Source organism: Mesoplodon densirostris, chromosome 5 (assembly GCF_025265405.1).
Source record: "Mesoplodon densirostris isolate mMesDen1 chromosome 5, mMesDen1 primary haplotype, whole genome shotgun sequence".
NCBI lineage: Eukaryota > Metazoa > Chordata > Mammalia > Artiodactyla > Ziphiidae > Mesoplodon > Mesoplodon densirostris.
In genome coordinates this window covers 130,452,463-130,472,672 of record NC_082665.1, presented here as the reverse complement: position 1 = coordinate 130,472,672, position 20,210 = coordinate 130,452,463, and the positions used below count along the sequence as shown (strand labels likewise).

General features: G+C 45.8%; 1 protein-coding gene and 1 non-coding gene across 7 annotated transcripts in view; both read left to right on the top strand.

The window, feature by feature from the left end:
* THRB (thyroid hormone receptor beta) overlaps positions 1 to 20,210 on the top strand; it is a 387,212-nt gene that overhangs the window by 266,660 nt on the left and 100,342 nt on the right. For all 6 annotated transcript variants that reach the window (XM_060099500.1, XM_060099502.1, XM_060099499.1 and 3 more), the window contains one exon: positions 10,726 to 10,789. In XM_060099500.1, the coding sequence (XP_059955483.1) occupies positions 10,768 to 10,789 (22 nt within the window). In that variant the 5' untranslated portion in view covers positions 10,726 to 10,767. The remainder of the gene's footprint in view (positions 1 to 10,725; positions 10,790 to 20,210) is intronic.
* Positions 10,933 to 11,044, top strand: LOC132491501 (U5 spliceosomal RNA). The gene has a single exon (XR_009532711.1). It is a non-coding gene; the product is annotated as a U5 spliceosomal RNA (small nuclear RNA).

The window sequence follows — 20,210 nt, the reverse complement described above, 5'->3', positions numbered from 1 at the left end:
GGAAATAAGTCATGGGGCAGGAGCAGAGGGTGAGTGTGGCTTGAGTGCAGAAGTCCAGGTGCTTCTGTGCTATTGATGTGTTGGTGCTACAGTGGGTCCCTCAGTGCATAGGTAGTGGCTTTTAATCAGCAATGTACTTTGGATCAACCACACTGGCCATGATTTTGCCACCCGCCAAGGAAGCATGGCCGGAGGGAGGGAAAGAGAGTTCTCTGCAGGCCTGCGGCAGTCAAACAGGACGTAGTGTGTCCAGTGACTCTGAACCAATGAGCGTGTGTGGCTTCAGAGGTAAGAGAGTGACAGTAGGGTGACCCATCTCCACATTCGGCTTATACTCCAGTGCTTCTCTCATGAGCGGAAGTTCTCAACAGAATCAGCTGGGAAGCCTTTTCTAGGTACACATTCCAGGGCCCAGCCCCGGAGATGGTGAGCAAGGCTTCTCAGCTGATTCTGCTGTGAACCCCTCCCTTGAGATGAAGAACTGCTTCTCCTGCAGCCTCCATGGTCGTGCCCCACCCTTACAAGAAAGCAGAGTGCAAAGCCAGCCTCTTCGAAGGTGCAAGACTCCTTCACCTCGTCGGGTCTCGCTGTCACTCTGTTACTACAGGACTTGAGGGTCTCAAATTCCAGGAGGCACACTTGAAATGCGAGGGGGTCTTCAGAGAAGGAAACTGTCTGGTCACGGAGCTGGGGGCCTGGATCAGCCCCTCTTCTAGACCAGGTTGACTGGGCTGGTCCTGAGTGGAGAGGTGGGGATACCTGCCCAGCGTCAAATGTAGCCCACCAAGATGGTGCCCCAGTGCCTCTGACTTGTTCCCAAATGGTGTAGGCTGGTGGCTCCCAACATGTGATTCCTGGAAAGCACAGTCCAATCACCCAGGAACTTGGACATGCAGACTCCCAGTCACCCCTACCCGACACCACCAGCCCTAGACGGGCTAAATCAGAAACTCTGGGGGCAGAGCCCCGGCCATCTGTGTGAGGAGCCCTCCAGGTGTTTGCTGAACTTTGAGAACCACTAGTTTAGTTCATAGGTAGCTTCCTTGCTACACATAAGTCAGAAACAGAACAGGATAGAAAAGCAGGCGACCCGCCATTTATAGATTTATTGAGATCCTCTTACAAGAATTCCGGCGTGTGTAACATGCTCATTCGTCAGATTCTCACCGAAGAACTTAGCATCCAGCCACTTTCTCAGCTGCCTTTGGCGTTCCTGCACAATTCCCAGTGATAACGCAGCTTATTGCATCCCCCTCCTAAGACAAGGCAAGGGCTGTGTTCCTTTACTTTTTAGAGACTTCATCACAACTTCACCATGTGGTAGGGGCTCCAGAAGCTCTATTGGATGATGGTCCAATCTTGTTTATGCCCACAATGAGCTTAAATCCAGCCAAGATTTCATTCTCTGTTCTCTCCTCCACAGCTTACACCAGGCTGACCCACTGAAAGGTCAATATGAAACTGAAAGGCCAAATTATGTAGCCCTGAGTTCACAGAGAGTGAGGGCTAAAAAGAGATCAGCTAACCACACCCTCGAACTTTCCACAGATTCCCAAAGCTGTTACAGCCACGGTCCCCAAACTCTGTACCAAGGCACCCTGGGAGTGCCACAGCAAACCCAGAGGAACACAATGGAATGTCTAATTTTTGAGGGAAACACAGGCACAGCTATCAGACGCCATGAAAATACTACTATTAGGCTGTTTGGAACTATTTACTTAATAAACAGAACATTTGTTCCTTTTACCTGGGGTCACTGTGAAGCAGTTTCTGAAACAGTAGCGGTGCCAGGAAAATTGAGAACCTCTGTGCCCTAGAATCACTGACCATGGGAGGGGGTATATTTTGACTATACACTTTCTAGTGGCACATTTAAGGGAATTCATATTCCAAATTTAACTTAAAAGTCAGGAGGGAAAAAAAACCTCTAACCTAAATGGGAATAGAATTTTGAAAAAGAATAGATACATGCATATGCATAACTGAATCACTTTGCTGTGCACCCATAACTAACACCACATTGTTAATCAACTGTACTCCAATATAAAATTTTTTAACTTCATAAATTAAAAAAAAAGGGCAACTCCATGAGTCTTTTAAGGGCTTCTTTTCTTTCTTACCTTCCTAGGTAGATCTATTCACCCCAATTCCCTGACTCAACCCTTAACCAAGGTTCCTGTAATTAAAAAAAAAAAAATCACCTTTCTTCATGACTTAAATATAATGGATTAATTCTTACAAATTTGAACTGATAATTGCTCTGATGCATTCCTGAACATCACCTTTAAAACACATTGTTGAAAGACAAAATCTAAGCTGTGTGTGCACTGTGCTCGCAGGAAACCGTTGACTTTGTCAAAATATTCATCCTTCGCCAGGCAGCATTAAACGAGAACCCACCGAAGGGGAAAATGGAGATTGTACAACGTTTATGATGTCTATTTCTGTAGATACTCTCAATGCAGACGCTCTCCTTCCACTACATTTGGCATTTAAGAAGTAGTGAACAATTATAACTATATTTATTAGGAGCATTTTATTTGCATCTTCAAGGGATTTGGGGGGGCAAAGCAGTCTTCATAATGTCTCCTCTGGAAGAATATTCTTTCTATCCCAGGGTTAAAAATCTGCAAGGAGCTCAGGGCAGATTCCAGAGGCAACAGAACCCAAGCTCCATCTGGGCACTGCCGTCGCCCTGGGATGGAGATGGTCAGGGGTCAGGCAGTAGAATCGTTTCTTGGGAGGCTGTCGAGGGCGGGGGATGGAGTGGGTTCTTGTTTGTTGTTGCCTCACTCGCCATCAAACTCTTTTAAGAAATCAATGATACATCATTCACTTCCGTGTTGCCGTTTTATTTTCCCACGCGTCTGTCGTTGTCCCTACCCGTGCCCTGGTGAGTCACCTAACCACAAGTAAACACTCCGGCATCTGGTGGTTCTGCGTGGTACTCTTGCCCCTCAGGCATTATGACGGATGCATCCCAGGCCCCTTTACACTCATGCTCGTTGTTGTCTTTGGCGCAGGGATGCTGCACTCCTGTCCACCAGGTGTCAGCAGAGGCAGTTTTAACCGCTTGCTTTGGCCAACAAGACATCTGTTGAGGTTGTTTCTCCTGTTGCGTCGGGCGATTCCCTCAAACTACCCATCTGCTTCCTCTTAAGAGTCTTACTTCTTGGAAGCATTCAGAGGTGATGGCCCACCTCTAGAGAAAGGTAGCTAGGAGGAAAGTGTGTTATAAACATAGCAGGCGGCGAGTCGAGGCTTTCAGAGGTGGCCTCATAAAACTTTTTCTGGCTGGTTCCTTCTTGACTTTTCTATCACTGCGTTATGTGGCTAGAAATGGTTCCAAGTTTCACTCATCGTGACACTGAATTAGACATATCAGAGAGTTTTAGGTTCACAGGGGACTTGTGTGTTTGTTTGAAAGCCCACTCGGACCCCAAGAACCCCACTCCTAGCACTGCTGACCTAGTCTTCAAAGCAGAAACAGGATTTTTGTCAGGCTGTGGCCCCAGCCCCTTGCACGTGAGGATGCAAGAATAACACCAAGCGCCAAGCACATCTGTTCTATTTCATCCATCCATTCCCTTTGAGGTGGATGACCTTACCCACCTGGGGACGTGTCTCTTGACCTCCCCCGTGTCATTCTGTTGACAAATGTCAGGGCCCATGCTCCTTCCAAGCCATGGTGACTTTGCCCAGGAAAGAGAAGGAGAAAGAGAGGGGAAGAGGGAGAGAAGGGGGCAGTGATTTGTCGTGGACAGAGGTTAAAAGGAAGAGCAGAAATGAGCCACAGAGTGGGATCGTTGAACTTAAATTAAAATCCTTTTACCGAGAACAAAAAAATCAGCCACAGCAAATTAAGCTGTTTCAACCACAGAGCCTGGCTGTGTTCTCTCTCTACTAAAGGCAAAACACTTAGAGTGATGGCCGAAAATCTGAAAAGGAAATTACAGCTTTACCACCCAGAGTTTACTGATGTCTCTGATGTGGGGCTCTAGGCTCCCGCCACGCCCAGCAGAGAGGTTGTCACCCTGCCCCATTCTCTAACAGGTGATCCACTGGGACGAACACCTGGGCCATGTCACAGGGCAGAGCTATGACTATTTTCCCACATCTTTATTAAGTAACTCACAGTCTTATGTTCCATTTTAATCAGCCCGATCCCTAGTCTAACTGGGCTGGCTTTGTAAATTTTTTTCTCGCACTGAATTTTTGATACTATACTCCCAAATAGGGTTAGTTTTACCAAGTGGAAAAAGGTGGATCACAATGTTGTATGATTTGAATACCCCTGGCCTCTGTTCTCTTCTATGTGAGAAGTGCCTAAGTTATTACCATCATCAGAAATTCAACCATTATATATTCACTTCACTGGATCCTAGATTTACTCTTAAAATGCAAAGACCTCAGGGAAGGACAACTGTGGCTGTATCTGGAATGCTGTAGAACTGGATACAAATTCTTCTGTGTACCCAACCTTCCTTGCTCCCCGTAACAAATTTAAATGAACTTGAAGGGGAAAAAATTCACAAAAGGTAAAATTCAGACTGGGAAGACGAGAATGGCAAGGGAGAGAGGAGCATTTCTACCTCCACCTTATCTTAGGGTCTACGGAGGTGGGCTTCTGTGCTGTTATGTCTTCTAAACCACTTCAGGGCACCCCTAGTGGCCAGATAATACCTCCAGTTGCCCACACCTTAGGGATGATTGCGATTGGCCAGGAGATGACCGGGTGTAATAATAGTGACTATAATAATGAAGACCTCTTCCAGTACTGTAGGTCGGTGTCCACTTTTACATTTACAGAGCATTCTCAAATTCCCTGGTCCTCGTCGTAACCTGAAGGGTGGGAGATTGTGATTTCACTTCACAAGGGCGGCTCAGAGCGTGAAGAGACCCGGCCAAGATGTGCAAGCTGCTGACCTGAGACCCAAAAGCATCCGAATGACTCTCAGCCCAGGGTCTGTCCTCCATACCCTGGGACTGAACTTGTTTTTACCAACAATTCCCAAGCATCAGGGACAAAGCTGTGATGGGGGGAAGGGAGAAAAGCAGACACTCCAAGAGGGAGAGAGAGAGCTTCATGACCTCACTGTCCTCCCAGGTGAGGGCAGCCCCTCCGAGGGCACAGCTACTTGCCTGCACCCAGGCAAAGTGGTGGCAAAGTGTGGGTGGGGGGTGGGGGGCGAGGACTCCAGCTCCATCCCACAAACCCCGCAGTGCCCAGCGTCCCACAGACCTAGTCAAAACAGTGCTTGCCGTGTAAACACATCTTCAAGACCCATCCCAATTGGAGGGTGTAGCTTGGCCCTCAACTCATGTCTCCATGACTTCTGATGTGAGGTCTATGTAGGAAGCCCATGGTATCCACGTGTGTCAATGCCAAGTGAGACGGTGTCCTATCTACCTCTAAGAGTCCACCCAGTATTAACGGTCTCAGCGTGGAGCCCGTAATAGCCAGTGGCTGGAGCATCTGACCTTGTAAACAGAACCAAGAGAGTTGCCTGTGAACATGACCCCTGCCCACCCCACACGGCCCCCTCTTGGCTTCTTGGGGCCACCCAGGAAGTACCTGCTGAAGACGTAACTGATGACCCCAGTATAGCTCACCATTCAGACGCTCTGAGAGCCAGGGAGAAGCAAACGAGGACCACAAACGCCCTCCTCGGATAAGGTAGATGTAGAGCCGTGAGGGGGGTGCATGTTTCATTTTTTAATTGAAGTAGAGTTGATTTACAAGGTTGTGTTAACTTCTGCTGTACAGCAACGTGATTCAGTTATACATATATCTACATTCTTTTTCATATTCTTTTCCATTATAGTGATGCATGTTTCATTTTAATTATGTGCAGACTATATAAGCAATGACTCACTAGGTCTGTGTGGAAAGATTTTCCAAGGGGGAATTTTCACAGTTGTCCCTTCAGTGTTGTGTTTTCTACAGAGAAAAAGAAAACACAAGGGGACAAAAGGGCGTGCGGTCAGGGCCAGGGCCTTTGACAAGGTGGGTGGGCTTCTCTCTGGCCCCAGTCTAACTTTGTGACCTTGAACACTAAGACAGGAAAGTAGCAAGCATCCCACGCCGATAGGTCAGCATACTGAGGAGTCCCCCTCTGCACCAAGGCAGAGTTATCCTCTCAAATCAGGGCACTCCCTGAAGGACCTTCCATGGCTCCCAATTTTCCATGGGACAAAGTCCAAATTCCATAGCAAACCTCCCAAGACCCTGCATAATTTGAGGGCATTTCCTAGTTTTTCTACACAAGGCTCATTTCTTGCAGAGTAGTCAGTGGGCCTCAGGGGTACAAGGAGGAGAATAAAGCACTAAGTCCTTCACTGGGGAGAGGCCTATTGCAAAGAAGAGCCTTCAGATACAGGGTCACCTCCACCTTGAAGCCTTCCCAGGTTGCCCCAAGTAGAAATGACCTCTCCTTCCCTCGTGGCCCAGTCTGCACTGAAGAGACACTTCAGCTGAAACCTGTCCACACGTTGCAGTGTTTTAGCATGATTCTCTCCCTCTGGCAGATTAGAAGCCCCACATGGACGGGTCCAACTGTTGTCTTCGGACAAAGCCTGGGGCAGCACCTAAACAGAGTAGGCCCTCAATCAAGGCCTCCAGGCTAATCAGCCACATAAACGAATATAGTGTGAAAGGAATGTTCTCGGTGTAGCAGCACTTTCCTAAGGACTACGCTGAAGACCTCTCTCCCCTCAGTTGGTGCTGAAATGCTGCAGCTGTTAAAGGACACTCGGCTCTGAGGGGCCAGGTTACAGACCCTTACTGGGTCTCACTGGAGGCTCTTCTCTGCCTGGGAGAAGCAGGCCTGTTATAACGATGACCTGCAGGCTGTGAGTGGCCCCCAGGACAGGGACAGCGCTGCAGTCAGCGCTGCTCACATCACCCCCGACCTCCTCGCTGCCGGCCCACTCACCCACCCAAAGGGGAAGCCCTGTGCTCGCTTTCCTTTCCCCACAGGTAGAACACTCCGCTTTCTTTCTTTTTAAGCTGTTTGGACTTTGTTTCCTCCTTTGACGCCGTGACCCGCTCGATGGCTCCAGAGGGGACCTCCTGTGCTTCCCTCCTCCGCACAGAGCACTGGCTGACACCCGCCCTGTGTCCCGGGCAACCCCGAAGCAGCCCCGTGATGCCTGTCCACTCAGAGCGTTTAACTACTGTTTAAAACTCGAGAGCTCTTTGCAGGAAAATAGCACTAAATAATATGAAATACTAGAGTCCTGTAGGAATAGGAACCGAAGTGCAAGATTAACACTATAGGAGTGGGAATAGGAACAGAAGTGTATATTAATGCTATAAGAATATTAACAGTTTAATAGAGTATAGTAATACTAAAGTGCTATAGGAATAGGAACAGGAATATACTATTAACGCTATAGTCATGGTAACAGTTTAGTATAGTGTACTAATACTAAAGTGCTATAGGAATAGGAATGGGAATATACTATTAAGGCCATAGTAATGGTAACAGTTTAGTATAGTGTACTAATACTAAAATGCTATAGGAATGGGAATATACTATTAAGGCCTTAGTAATGGTAACAGTTTAGTATAGTGTACTAATACTAAAATGCTATAGGAATGGGAATATACTATTAAGGCCATAGTAGTGGTAACAGTTTAGTATAGTGTAGTAATACTAAAGTGCTATAGGAATAGGAATGGGAATATACTATTAACGCTATAGTAATGGTAACAGCTTAGTATAGTATACTAATACTAAAGTGCTATAGGAATAGGAATGGGAATATACTATTAATGCTATAGTAATGGTAACAGTTTAGTATAGTGTACTAATACTCAAATGCTATAGGAATGGGAATATACTATTAAGGCCATAGTAATGGTAACAGTTAAGTATAGTGTACTAATACTAAAGTGCTATAGGAATAGGAATGGGAATATACTATTAATGCTAAAGTAATGGTAACAGTTTAGTATCGTGTAGTGATACTAAAGTACTATAGATAATACTTTAGTACTTTCCTACAGTAGAAGGAAAACAGTACTAAATAACAAAATCAGTACTAAATTTCGTGGTGGTAACAATATTTTTTAAGCTTTAATGAGATGTTTTTCATCTTTCTGTATACTTTCCGCTTCACACACAATACTTTCTGCAGTTCTGATGCCTGTTCAATTGAAAATTTGAAAACAAAGATATGTTTTAAGTGTTGGTATAGCAAGAACATAACTAGGATAAAAAGGACACGAAACGCTTTTGCCACATTCGTATTCATGCTGTGTTTGAATGTCGGTATTGTCAGTCAGGATTCCGCTGGTTGCAAGGGGCAGAAACCTGCCTGGACCTGGCTTCTGCAGACGCGGGCACCGTCTTGCTCAGGAAGGGTTGAGGGGGCCGCAAGGACACAGCCGGGCCTCAGGGAGAGCTGAAAGCAGAGCTCTGAGGCCACAGCATTCTCTTGTCACCCCAACTTCTCCATGAATGTCAGGTGCATCCTCTATCTCACCTTCAGACCGGCTTTGGCCATGTGGCTAAAAGGCATGGCGTCAGACAGTTCAAGAGTTTTAGTTTCTGATAAATTCTGCCACCAGAGCTGGAATACATAACCTACCCCTCTCCCTCCCTCTCTTTCCTCCTCTCTCCAAACATCCCAAAAAAAGACATCATGTTAGCCCCTCCCAGGTCTTGGCCCACCTCAGCCAAAGGTGGAGAACTGTGGTTGGCCCAGCCAGAGCCAAGTTCCTTGTCCGCTCCAGAATACTCAGGAGCAGCATCCCAGGAGGATGAGGCCATGTCCACAGGATGGGAGGGGAGTTAATGGCAGCTCAGTTTCTAAGAACGAGAGGTCTAGAGAGTCAGTACTACAGGTGTGATCCGCACTCTCCCTTTAGGGGGTCTTAGAACCTGATTCTCTCGCTCACAACCCAGCTGCACAGTTGAAGGGGACAGAACAGACGGCTTGTGGCTGGTGACCCTTGAAATGTTCATCAGTAGCAAGAACGCATTTTCCTAGTGATTAATCCTCATCTCTTCTACCAGATGCCAGTTCAGCAATCTCATACCATGAGATTCAACTTCCATTCATTTTATTTTATTCACTTATTCAGAGCATATATTTCTTTTTTAGTGTTTTTTTAATTTATTTTTGGCTGCGTTGGGTCTTCGTTGCGGTGTGCGGGCTTCTCATTGCGGTGGCTTCTCTTGTTGTGGAGCACAGGCTCTAGGTGCACGGGCTTCAGTAGTTGTGGCTCGTGGGCTCAGTAGTTGTGGCACACGGGCTCTAGAGCACAGGCTCAGTAGTTGTGGCGCACGGGCTTAGTTGCTCCGCGGCATGTGGGATCTTCCCGGACCAGGGCTTGAACCCATATCCCCTGCATTGGCAGGCAGGTTCTTATCCACTGTGCCACCAGGGAAGCCCCGCATATATTTCTTGAGTGCCTGTTTTGTATCGGACACTCTGCTCATGTGGAAGATATAAAAATGACTGAGACATAGTCCCTGCCACAAAGAGGTTACAGTCTAGTGGAAAAGGCAGCCTTGGAAACATGTGGTGACCACATATGTTGACCAAGGTGTGACCATCAAGGTATGCATTCAGTGCTGCAAGATTCGATGTGGAGACAGAGAGGGAATGGACGCATATATAAACCCATATTGTAAACACAATCCCCATGCTTCCTCTTCTCCGATCAGTTATTAGCATCAGGATGTTCCCTCCCTCATCCAATGGCTTGTGTTTACCCAGCACTTGCATTCACATCCTCTTCACACCTCGGAATCATCAGCCATGTGAAGCAGGTAAAGCAAGTATTATCTTCGTCATTTTGCACATGAAGAAATCACGACCCCACGGCGAGTACATGACAGCCCTGGCCCTCAAAGCCATGCCTAGGGCTCCGGTACAAGGCCAGAGCCACCATGCTGCACTGCCGACCGCTGGATATAGAAACCCTTCTGGAAAAAGAAACCTCATCCTGACCTGTGCCCAGCAATACGCAGAAGGACCCACGTTCAGCAGCCATCTGGTTCATCATCCGCGTGTGTCCTTCAACCCTCTGCCCTCTGTCAGTGCCTCTGGTCTCTGACCCCCACCGAGTCTCCATCCCCATCCCCGTATGAGGCCAAGTCTGTCTGCTGCTCTCAGATCTCACCGATACAGTGATGAGGAGAAGGGACTCAGCACTGACCAAGGAAGAGTCACACATACGATGTGAATATGGATTCCATTCTCCAGAGCAGTGTGTCTAAGACTTCAAAGTGTACATCAGTCATCTGCAGTTGCATCTCGTCCAAGTGCAGATTTGATGGAGCAGGTTTGACGTAGGACCCAAAGTTTCTATTTCTAGCAAGCTCCCAGTGATGCTGAGGCTGCTGGTCCACAGACCACACTTGGAGAAGCAAGGATCTGGATTGAGGATGCTAACGTATCTCAGCCGCTCTTGGGAAGAACAGCAAGTCACTCGGCTGGTGCTTTCTTAAAAAACTTGAGATGGAGAATAGACAGGTGACCTTGAATAAAGTATTATTATAAAGACATGTTTATAGGAGGAACCCTGAGATGAAAATTAAAAGGTCTTGTAAACTTACGTGTATCACGCAGCCCACCTGTGCTTCACTTTCCCTGAGTTGAAAGTAACAAATCACCTCCAGCTAATTAATGCATGTGATGTTGTTTGGAACAAAACCTTATGGAAAATGCAGGTTATAACCCATGGTATTTTTCTTGTCTTTTTCTCTATAGGAGATGTCAGTGAAAAAAAGGGTCCAGAATGATTACTAACCCATGACTCCCAACAGTATGACAGGTATCTGTTTTATTTTCTTTACTTTGTGTGTTTCCATTTTTGTTCCGCCCAAAGAGAAATATAGGCTTCCTAAAAGACCAACCTAAGAGTCTTAGCAACAGTTATTTCCCAGCCAATGAGTGTTATTAAATGCAAATATATCCATGCTCTGGTTTCTTTTCAGCTCGTATAAATCTTTTGCCTTTTACTAAAGATTTCTGTGGAGAGAGGGGGGGAAATGCAAATATATCCTGTGACTACATCCCAACAAACGTGCTTCCAGCTTTTTCGGAAGCCTTGAGATGCACCATCACCAGAAACATGATGGGAGGAAATGATAATTCACAGTGAAATCCTAGTTTTCAGCCTTCCCAAGGTTACCCTCTCACACCCAATACTTTTACCTGCCACATTCATTCAGATCAGTAAAAGAAACGGCTCTATGTACTCAGCGACCACTGAGTCAGGCATCTTCCTGATGGCATATTCAGCAGCAGAGTCAGAATGGAATACGATGAGAGCACATAAGCTAAAGTGCGCTAGAAAGCAAGGGACAGAGGTGAGACAGAATGCCCCCTGAGGAACAGAAGGTTGCAATAGCACGGATTCTCTGTTCAACGCACAGAGCTGGGGTTACAAACTCACAGGCCCCAGGGGCCAGATAGATAACGCCCATGCCCAAAACAGCTGGCTGTCAGGAAAAACAAACCAAACAGGAGAACCAGGCAAAAAGCAGGGAGGGAACCCAGTGTGTCAAGAGATTTCAAATTTTCAAGAGAAGCTGGAAGCCAGATTTGGAATGAAATATCCCCATTTCTATTTGGTTTTTTTTTTTTTTTTTGGTTTTTTTTTGGCCACGCTGCACGGCATGCAGGATCTTAGTTCCCTGACTAGGGATCGACCCCGTGCCCTCTGCAGTGGAAGCACAGAGTCCTAACCACTGGACGGCCAGGGAATTCCCCAAAATCTCCCCATTTCTAAATGCAAGCAATTGACATATAAACATATCAAGGATTCATGGGCCAGTCAGAATACGCCTTCTGACTAAAATTAACCGTGGGCTCTCAGGTTACAACTACACCTTCCAGCCCAACCCCAAGCCTAGGACTGTTGTTTGGTTACCATGGCAGCAGGGCAGGTACCCATAGACCTCAGCCTTCTGCAAGTTTACAAGCCTTAACGTAATGACCATGACCTTACATCTCCCAGAATCACTGCCTTGTCTCTCGACCCACTGATACTCGGTTTCCTGGTGCAGCAAAAAGATAGAGCGCCTGAGCAAACTGGAATGACTCACACCTGTAGGATAGCCTCGGAATCCCATCTCATCTTCCCATCTTATTTCTCAGTAACAGGCACCAAAACACACCCTCCGCCATTTCTGTGTCACTGCCAACTTGACCACTGTAGCACGGAAAGCCATGGACGATACATAAACAAATAGGCGTGGCTGTATCTCAATAAAACTTTATTTACAAAACAGGCAGCAGGCCAGCTTTGGCCCAAGGACTGTAGTTTGCTGACTCTTATTCTAGGGGCCAGGATAGTTGTTGAGCAGAATCCCCAGGCCAAATCAGCTCATCTCCAGGACAGAGCTAGAAATCCAGGCTCACTCTAAGACGGTTCTGGATTAAGCCAGCTTTCAGCCCATCTGCGGATGTGGGATGATTTCCCTGCGGGCTGGGCTGGAACCAGCTGCCCCCCCCACCCGCCATGGAAGAGGATGCTTTTGCTTCCCAGCATTTGCTTCATAGCATAGAAACTAACAGCAATTCTATTTTCAAAAGAAATCTACTCCACACATGCATATGCTCAGTCTATGTTAATGGGCTCAGCTGAGAAAATCATTGCTTTAGACTCCCTTGTTTGTGGATGAAATAAAACAGTGTCCTTTTCCCTCTGTCTTTTCCTATGGTCTCAAGCTGCATGTTTATTTTAAGAAACCTAAAAGGAGACCATAATAAAACTGTAAGTCATCAGAACTAAGTGCTTGCTTTAAAAGCATAACTTAAAGGGCAAATATGCATATTTTCTTTTTGAAACACATAATATGCAAATATGCATATTTTCTTTTTGAAACACATAATGGGTACTATTACTGTTATGCAATACAGGAAATCAATTAACCTTTATGAAAAGAAAACCAATTTTTAAATGAACAGGAGTAAGAACATTGAATGTGTTTTGCCAAAACCGAGCAGACAAGCATTTTCAGATTAAAAAAACGCCTTCAGCCACTTATGAAATTTCTGTATTTTGCATTAACTCAAATGGAGAATGGTTTATTTTCTGGGGCTATTTAATATCCACTGCAGTGGAGTCAAGTCCTGCTAAAATGTTCTCGTTCCTCTACCTTAACCTAATTTGACATTAGGATTGTATGAAATCACTCACCGAAAATACTGATTCTTAGAGGAAAGGAAGGAAGTGCCTTGATACCATATTTTATTGGTCTGGGATTAAGCACGGCTTCCTAGGGAATCTTTGGGGGACTCTGCTAACATTTATGTCATTATAATGAGCTCCACTTTGCATAAAATCATGATTCGTCGCATAGGGGAGTTTGTTCTAAGATATGAATACCTAAAATTTTAAATACCCAAATGAGAGGCTTTTAGCCTTGACTGAAAAGGGAACTAAGAACTTGGACCCCTCTAAATGTGCCTGAAGAGGCAGAAACAGGCTCTATTACATTGGCCCTAACCTGGTTCTAGGGAGTTAGTATGTGACATAAAGTCACCCCTGTGATGAACCTGCCATGTGATTAACATAGACCTCACTCAGCAGTGTGACCTGCGCCTCTTCTTTGTGACTTGCTTGTTCATCTAACTTCCCGACTGCGACCTTTGCCTTCTCCTTTTTCTTGCTCAAGGCATTATATTCAGTGTGTCCCAGGGGCCAGGGGAGGAGTGTCTGCAGGATGGAAAGGACCGGAGCATTCTGTAGGTGTCCCAGTGTTTTCACTGTGTGATCCTCAGGTTGTTTGCGTGCTTGATTTGTGTGTGTGTTTGTATGGGTATAGTTCCTTTACAATGTTGTGTTAGTTTCTGCTGTACAACGAAGCGAATCAACTGTATGTACACATATATCCCCTCCCTCTTGGATCTTCCTCCCCTCCCCTCCCCCCAGCCCACCCATCTAGGTCACCACAGAGCACCAAGCTGATCTCCCTGTGCTATACAGCAGGTTTCCACTAGCTATCTGTTTTACACATGGTAGTGTACATATGTCAATCCTAATCTCCCAATTCATCCCACCACCCCCGGCCCTCCCTGTGTCCACACGTCCATTTTCTACATCTGCGTCTCTATTCCTGCCCTGCAAACCGGTTCATTTGCATCATTTTTCTAGATTCCACATATATGCGTTAATATACGGTATTTGTTTTTCTCTTTCTGACTTACGTCACCCTGTATGACAGGCTCTAGGTCCATCCACATCTCTACAAATGACCCATTTTCACTCCTTTTTTCAAAAAGTAAAAAAAGCAAATTTGTCGTTGGTGGTAGGAGGTCATGACGGGGAGGGTTCTTTACCCTTCCCAACATCTTGTATAGGTGGGAGGTTGGAGGCCACAGAAAAGGCAGTAGATAGGGGCACATGCCCCACTCTGAACAATATAGAAGTATCTGATTTAGATGCTTTGTCAAAGCCCCTTGTCCTGATTTGTTAAGCATGATAAAATTTACATTTCTCACTATGCCTGAGGTTGAAATTGTTTTGCATATCTATTGGCCACTTGTATTTTTTTTCTTCATCCGTAACTTACTTGCTTGTTCATATATAGTGTCCAGTTGCCCGTTGCGGGTTTTATATTTTTCTCATTATTTGTAGAAGCAATTTATTACATATTCAAGATAATAACAAAGCAAGCCACCTAATGTCTCTAGAGGTTGACTTCCTTGTCAGTTAAAGGAGAAAGTGAGAAATTCTCCCTCCACTTTGAAGATTAGGTCGCACCTCAGATTTGAACATTTGTAAATCACATTTTCATAAAGTCGGGCATGGGTACATTGAAGGTTGGGTGTAGAGAAAAAGGGCACCCTGGAGAAAGTTTTTTTGTGTGTTTTGGGACTATCCTAATGTATAGGTTTTTCAGAGTCAGACAAATCACCTAAGTTGGGGAAGCTCAGTGTTTTATTGTAAAGCCCGTGTCATTTTCAAAGGTGGCCTTTCTAGTGTTCCTGAGGCTTTTCGACCCCTCCTTATGGCCACTGCCTTCCTTCCTTCAGAGACAGAACCACAGTTGTGCTCTTGTTCCACAACCTATGGAGAATATCTCCTCACGAGGCCAGAGCTTGCTCACAGCCAGATAATGACGCCACTCAAAGATAATGAATGTTAATGGCTTGCGTGTTGTTAGCATTTCCCATCAAAAATGCTCTTCTAAAATGGGATTCTGTTCACAGCTACTTAGTGACCCATCAAACCCGTGTTAGGCTTTTAATATACCATTATCATAAATAATGTTATAATGAACCACAGTGTACATAATGTGACACCTCTCTGATTATTTCCTCAGGATAAATTCTATGAAGTAAAAAAAAAAAAAATGCTGGGTCAAAGGGACTGAACCTCTTTCAAAACCTTTTCTGTTGCCAAATCGTAACCAGGTTACTGGACCAATCAGCACTGTAGTGTCCATTTAATCACATATCCTCTAACTTTGGAGTTTTGTGGTAGTTTAATTTTGAGAAAGGCAATTAATTAGGCAAAGTTTTATCACAGATTTTATCAAAGTTTTTCAAAACTTTACATTTTTCTTATTGATAATAGATTTGACTACATACCCACACACACACACACACACACACACACACACACACACGGTTGGCAACTTAAACGTCTTCTTTGTAACTTACCTGTGTAATGAACTTTTCTACTGTACTATTAGTCTTTTTCTTATGATTCATATATTAAGGATTTAATTCACTGTCTATCATAAATGTTACAAACTTTTTCCCATTTTAGTATACGTCTCTCCTTTTTGTTTATAGCAGTATTTGATCTTTTCAAAAATTTTTCTTCTCTTGAAGTAATTCCATACTAACCGAAAGGTTGCAAGATGAGTTCAAAGAATACCCAAAGTCCTCAAATGTTGACCTTTTATTACATTTGCTTAATTCTTTCCCCTCTCTCTTTCTATCTCTATGTATATAATTTTTATTTGGTACCATTTACAGATAAGCTTGTGAACATGATGCTATGGCATTTTTGACATACAGAAATTTTTAGTTTAGATATAGTGAGCTCTCTGGAGATATCATTTTAGGATTCCTGTCTTTGGTTTCCAGCTGAGAACGGGGCTCAGTGGGTCCTTGGGATGAGTTAACACTTCAGTGCCAACATGTAGTTCTTTGCACTTAGACACAGGGATGACTGGTTAAGAGGGAAGGTTGTCTCAACAAACACCCTTTCTGCACCAATGACAGACACCCCCATGGTACCCTTGCCCTAGCCTGGGGGGGAAGGGAGGGGAAACCCGGCAGTGCTGGCTGTCCTTCCTTCCCTCCTGCCAAAGTCAGGAGAGCCACACCCAGGTCTGTGTACTGGGCACCCGGCAAGGGACATAACACAGAAGCCAGATGTGGCTCGGCTGCCTTTCCCCACGTTGCTCCAGAAACCAGGAGCTTGGATCATTGATTTATATACTCCTGGCATAATTACTCCGAAAAGGCATCTGGAGGCTTATTTCACTTTGTTCCGAATTCCTGTTTCCCCAGTTGTGGCCAAAAATAAAATGTGGCCTTGGATTCCATAGAGCCAGCTATGCACATTACAGTGTGGCCACAAATAGTTTTGGAGAAAGGAAAATAGCGACGTGCCCAAAGAGCTAGCTCTACTGTTGGTGGAGCCAATCACAGAAGGGAGCTTGGCTTTTATTTCTTGGGTATCTAACCACCTGAAGCAATGGGGACCTCTTTGCTCCCTCCTCTGCTTGGTGCCCCTTCTCAAAGTAACCAAAATCTCACTGCAAGTCAGCTAGAAAGGAAAGGCCAGGCTTCCCCCAAATGCCTTGAGGGCGAGAGGAAGGCTGCTGCAGACAAATCGCACAGAGGACCTTTAAATTCCTCCCTAAATGTCTCTCCCCATCACTCCTGAGGTAACTGCAGAAACCCTAGGTCCCCTCCTGGCTCTGGGGGCTGCAGACCCCACCCACTCCTATCAGGAGCCCCGCCCTCTGCCGCTCCCTCCTCCCACCCCATCTCCACCTGTTCATTCCCCTTGGAGGTGGTGGCCCGTCGCTCTATCTCTCCCATCTGCATCCCCCTGTAAGGCTCTGCTCAGCAAAATAAACAGATCTTCCTTTCTAAGGAACTCACCTTAGAAAGCAAAGGAAGGGAGAACCATAATTGCTTATCATTGTACATTTTCCCCCATCGCACACAAATTAGAAGAGTGAAAGTCCCTGAACGGGGTCCGGTCTGGGGAAGAGAGGAGACCAGCATCTCAGTTCAAGATTTCCTCCAGCGTCCACCATACAGGGGAAAATCAAGAAAACCACACACACAAAAAAGAGAATTTCTGTGCAGCTAACACATCACCCTTTTCTTTAACACGAAAGCAAATACAGAAGGAACAGTGATACTTCCTACAATACGAATGGGTAAAGGAAGCCAGACCTGGCAACATCATCTACCTAAGGAAGAGCTGGCCTTCTGGACTCTGTCTCTGTCCCTCTCCCATCCCTCACCTCGTTAAGTTCCTCAACTTCTCCTGGAAGAGAAACTTCCTACTGAAAAACATGGGGCTTTCGGAAAAACACCAAATTCATGATATCTCACCAAATTCAGCCAGATTCGTGAAAATCTTCCCTCAGAACTCCTGGGGACATGAAGACATTTGCTTCTAGACCAACTTCACTTTCCAAATTTGAGCTGCAGCCAGGGGGCCAGGAAGGTGACATGTCAAAAAAAAAAAAAAAAAAAAAACAGGGCTTTTGGGACTTCCCTGGTGGCGCAGTGGTTAAGGGTCCACCTGCCAATGCAGGGGACACGGGTTCGAGCCCTGGTCCGGAAAGATCCCACATGCCACAGAGCAACTAAGCTCGTGCACCACAACTACTGAGCCTGCGCTCTAGAGCCCGCAAGTCACAGCCACCGAGCCCATGTGCCACAACTGCTGAAGCCCGCGTGCCTAGAGCCCGTGCTCTGCAACAAGAAGCCACCGCAGTGAGAAGCCCGCGCATCTCAATGAAGAGTAGGCCCCGCTCGCTGCAACTAGAGAAAGCCCGCACGCAGCAACGAAGACCCAAAGAAGCCATAAATTAATTAACTAACTAATTTTTTTAAGTTTGAAAAGAAAAACAGGGCTTTATAGAGTGAAAGGTGGGAACACGAAAGTGAAGAAAAAAATTGTCATACAGAGTGAAGTAAATCTAGAAGAGAAAAACAAATATCATATATTAACGTATATATGTGGAATCTGGGAAAATGGCGCAGATGCACCGGTTTGCAGGGCAGAAATAGAGACACAGGTGTAGAGAACAAACGTATGGACACCAAGGGGGGAAAGCGGGGCTGGGGGGATGAATGGGGAGATTGGGATTGACATGTATACACTAACATGTATAAAATAGAGAACTAATAAGAACCTGCTGTATAAAATAAAGAAAGAAAAGAAATGTATTTCCTTATCAACAACCCCTGTATCCCCCCAGAAGCCACCCTTTACAATATTTGGCCTCTCCTGGACCCCTACCCGGGGCCCCACTCCCTGCTCCTCCCCACCTCCACTGTCACCAGCATCACTACTATCACCACCACCACCATCACCCCTCAGTAACCACCATCTCCACTCTTTCGAGCCCCCTGTAACCAAGAACTGCCCGCACCTCTCTATTCGGCTTATGCTGACAGTCACAAATATCAACCCTAACCTGTCAGGTTCTGTTATGTCAGGACAGATCTTCCTCTCTGTTCACCCAAGTTCCTTCAAAAGAACTGAAAGTCATTTTTCCCAACAGGAATTTAGTCCCTGATGAACATGTGATGGTATTGTGTTTGCAATCAGCCAAGAGTTTCTTCTCTGGGCCACCCCCACCTGTCCCCTACCCGCAACTGACAGTCCCGGCTCAGGTTTTACCTCCCTTGGCTTTTCTTTTACATCTTGGCCATCATGACATTCTCGCTCTGGAATTTTCTGTGCTGTAGAAGGGAAACTAGTGTGGACGTCCAGCTCCCCAGCCTGTAGGATGCAGGTGCCTCCCGTCATGGTGCTGATGCTGAGCTGAGAGTCGTTTTCTCCACCCCTCACACTTCACACATCAGGAGGCAAAGGCGAGCACGGTGAAGTGACCTGCCTACGGTCACCAAGGCAGACAGTTGAGTGTTTGGACACTGTTCCCAAAGCATGGGAAACTGACTTTTTTTTTTTTTGGCGGTACACACGCCTCTCACTGTTGTGGCCTCTCCCGTTGCGGAGCACAGGCTCCAGACACGCAAGCTCAGCAGCCATGGCTCACGGGCCCAGCCGCTCCACGGCATGTGGGATCCTCCCGGACCGGGGCACGAGCCCGTGTCCCCTGTATCGGCAGGTGGACTCTCCACCACTGCGCCACCAGGGAAGCCCAGAAACTGACTTTAAATAGTGATCAGGTCTAATTTTCTTTTTCTTTTCTTTTTTTTCTTTTCAATTTTATTTCTATTACATTCCCATCACCATTGCTTTCTCTTTTTTGGGGGGCCGTGCCACGTGGCATGTGGGATCTTAGTTCCCCGAACAGGGATGGAACCCGAGCCCCCTGCAGTGGAAGCGCAGAGTCTTAACCATTTGACCACCAGGGAAGTCCCACCATTGCTTTCTAAGTGTCTCTTTAAAATGCTGCTATACAGAGTCACTTTATTTATTTATTTTTACATCTTTACTGGAGTATAATTGCTTAACAATGGTGTGTTAGTTTCTGCTTTGTAACATAATGAATCAGTTATACATATACATATGTTTCCATATCCCCTCCCCAGAGTCACTTTAAAAGACATTTTTCTTATCTCACCGTACAACCTTCCAGAGGTCCAATCTTACAGAACTTTTGATTGCCCACCATTTTCTTTTTGGTATTAAAGATGACATGGGAGGAACAAAAAATAAGCTAACAGTGGGGTTGACATTACATTACTGAGGACTTACGTTCTTAACTGAAGCTCTTAGTCTTTTTTGCTAAGTAGTGTGTATATAACAAAGCTCCAAGGAAGCTGGATTCAGCAGGCTTCCCTCAGTCTCCAAGGAAGCTGGATTCAGCAGGCTTCCCTCAGTCTCCAAGGAAGCTGGATTCAGCAGGCTTCCTTTCTGGGGGGAGGACCTACCCTTGTTCTGCTCTGATTTGCCTGCACATTCCAATCACCCTGTGGACCCAAGATTCAGTATTCTTTTAAAACTGTCCAGGTGCTCCTGAAGCACAAGCCAGTCTGAGAACCACCATCCGGACACAGTGGTTCTCAGG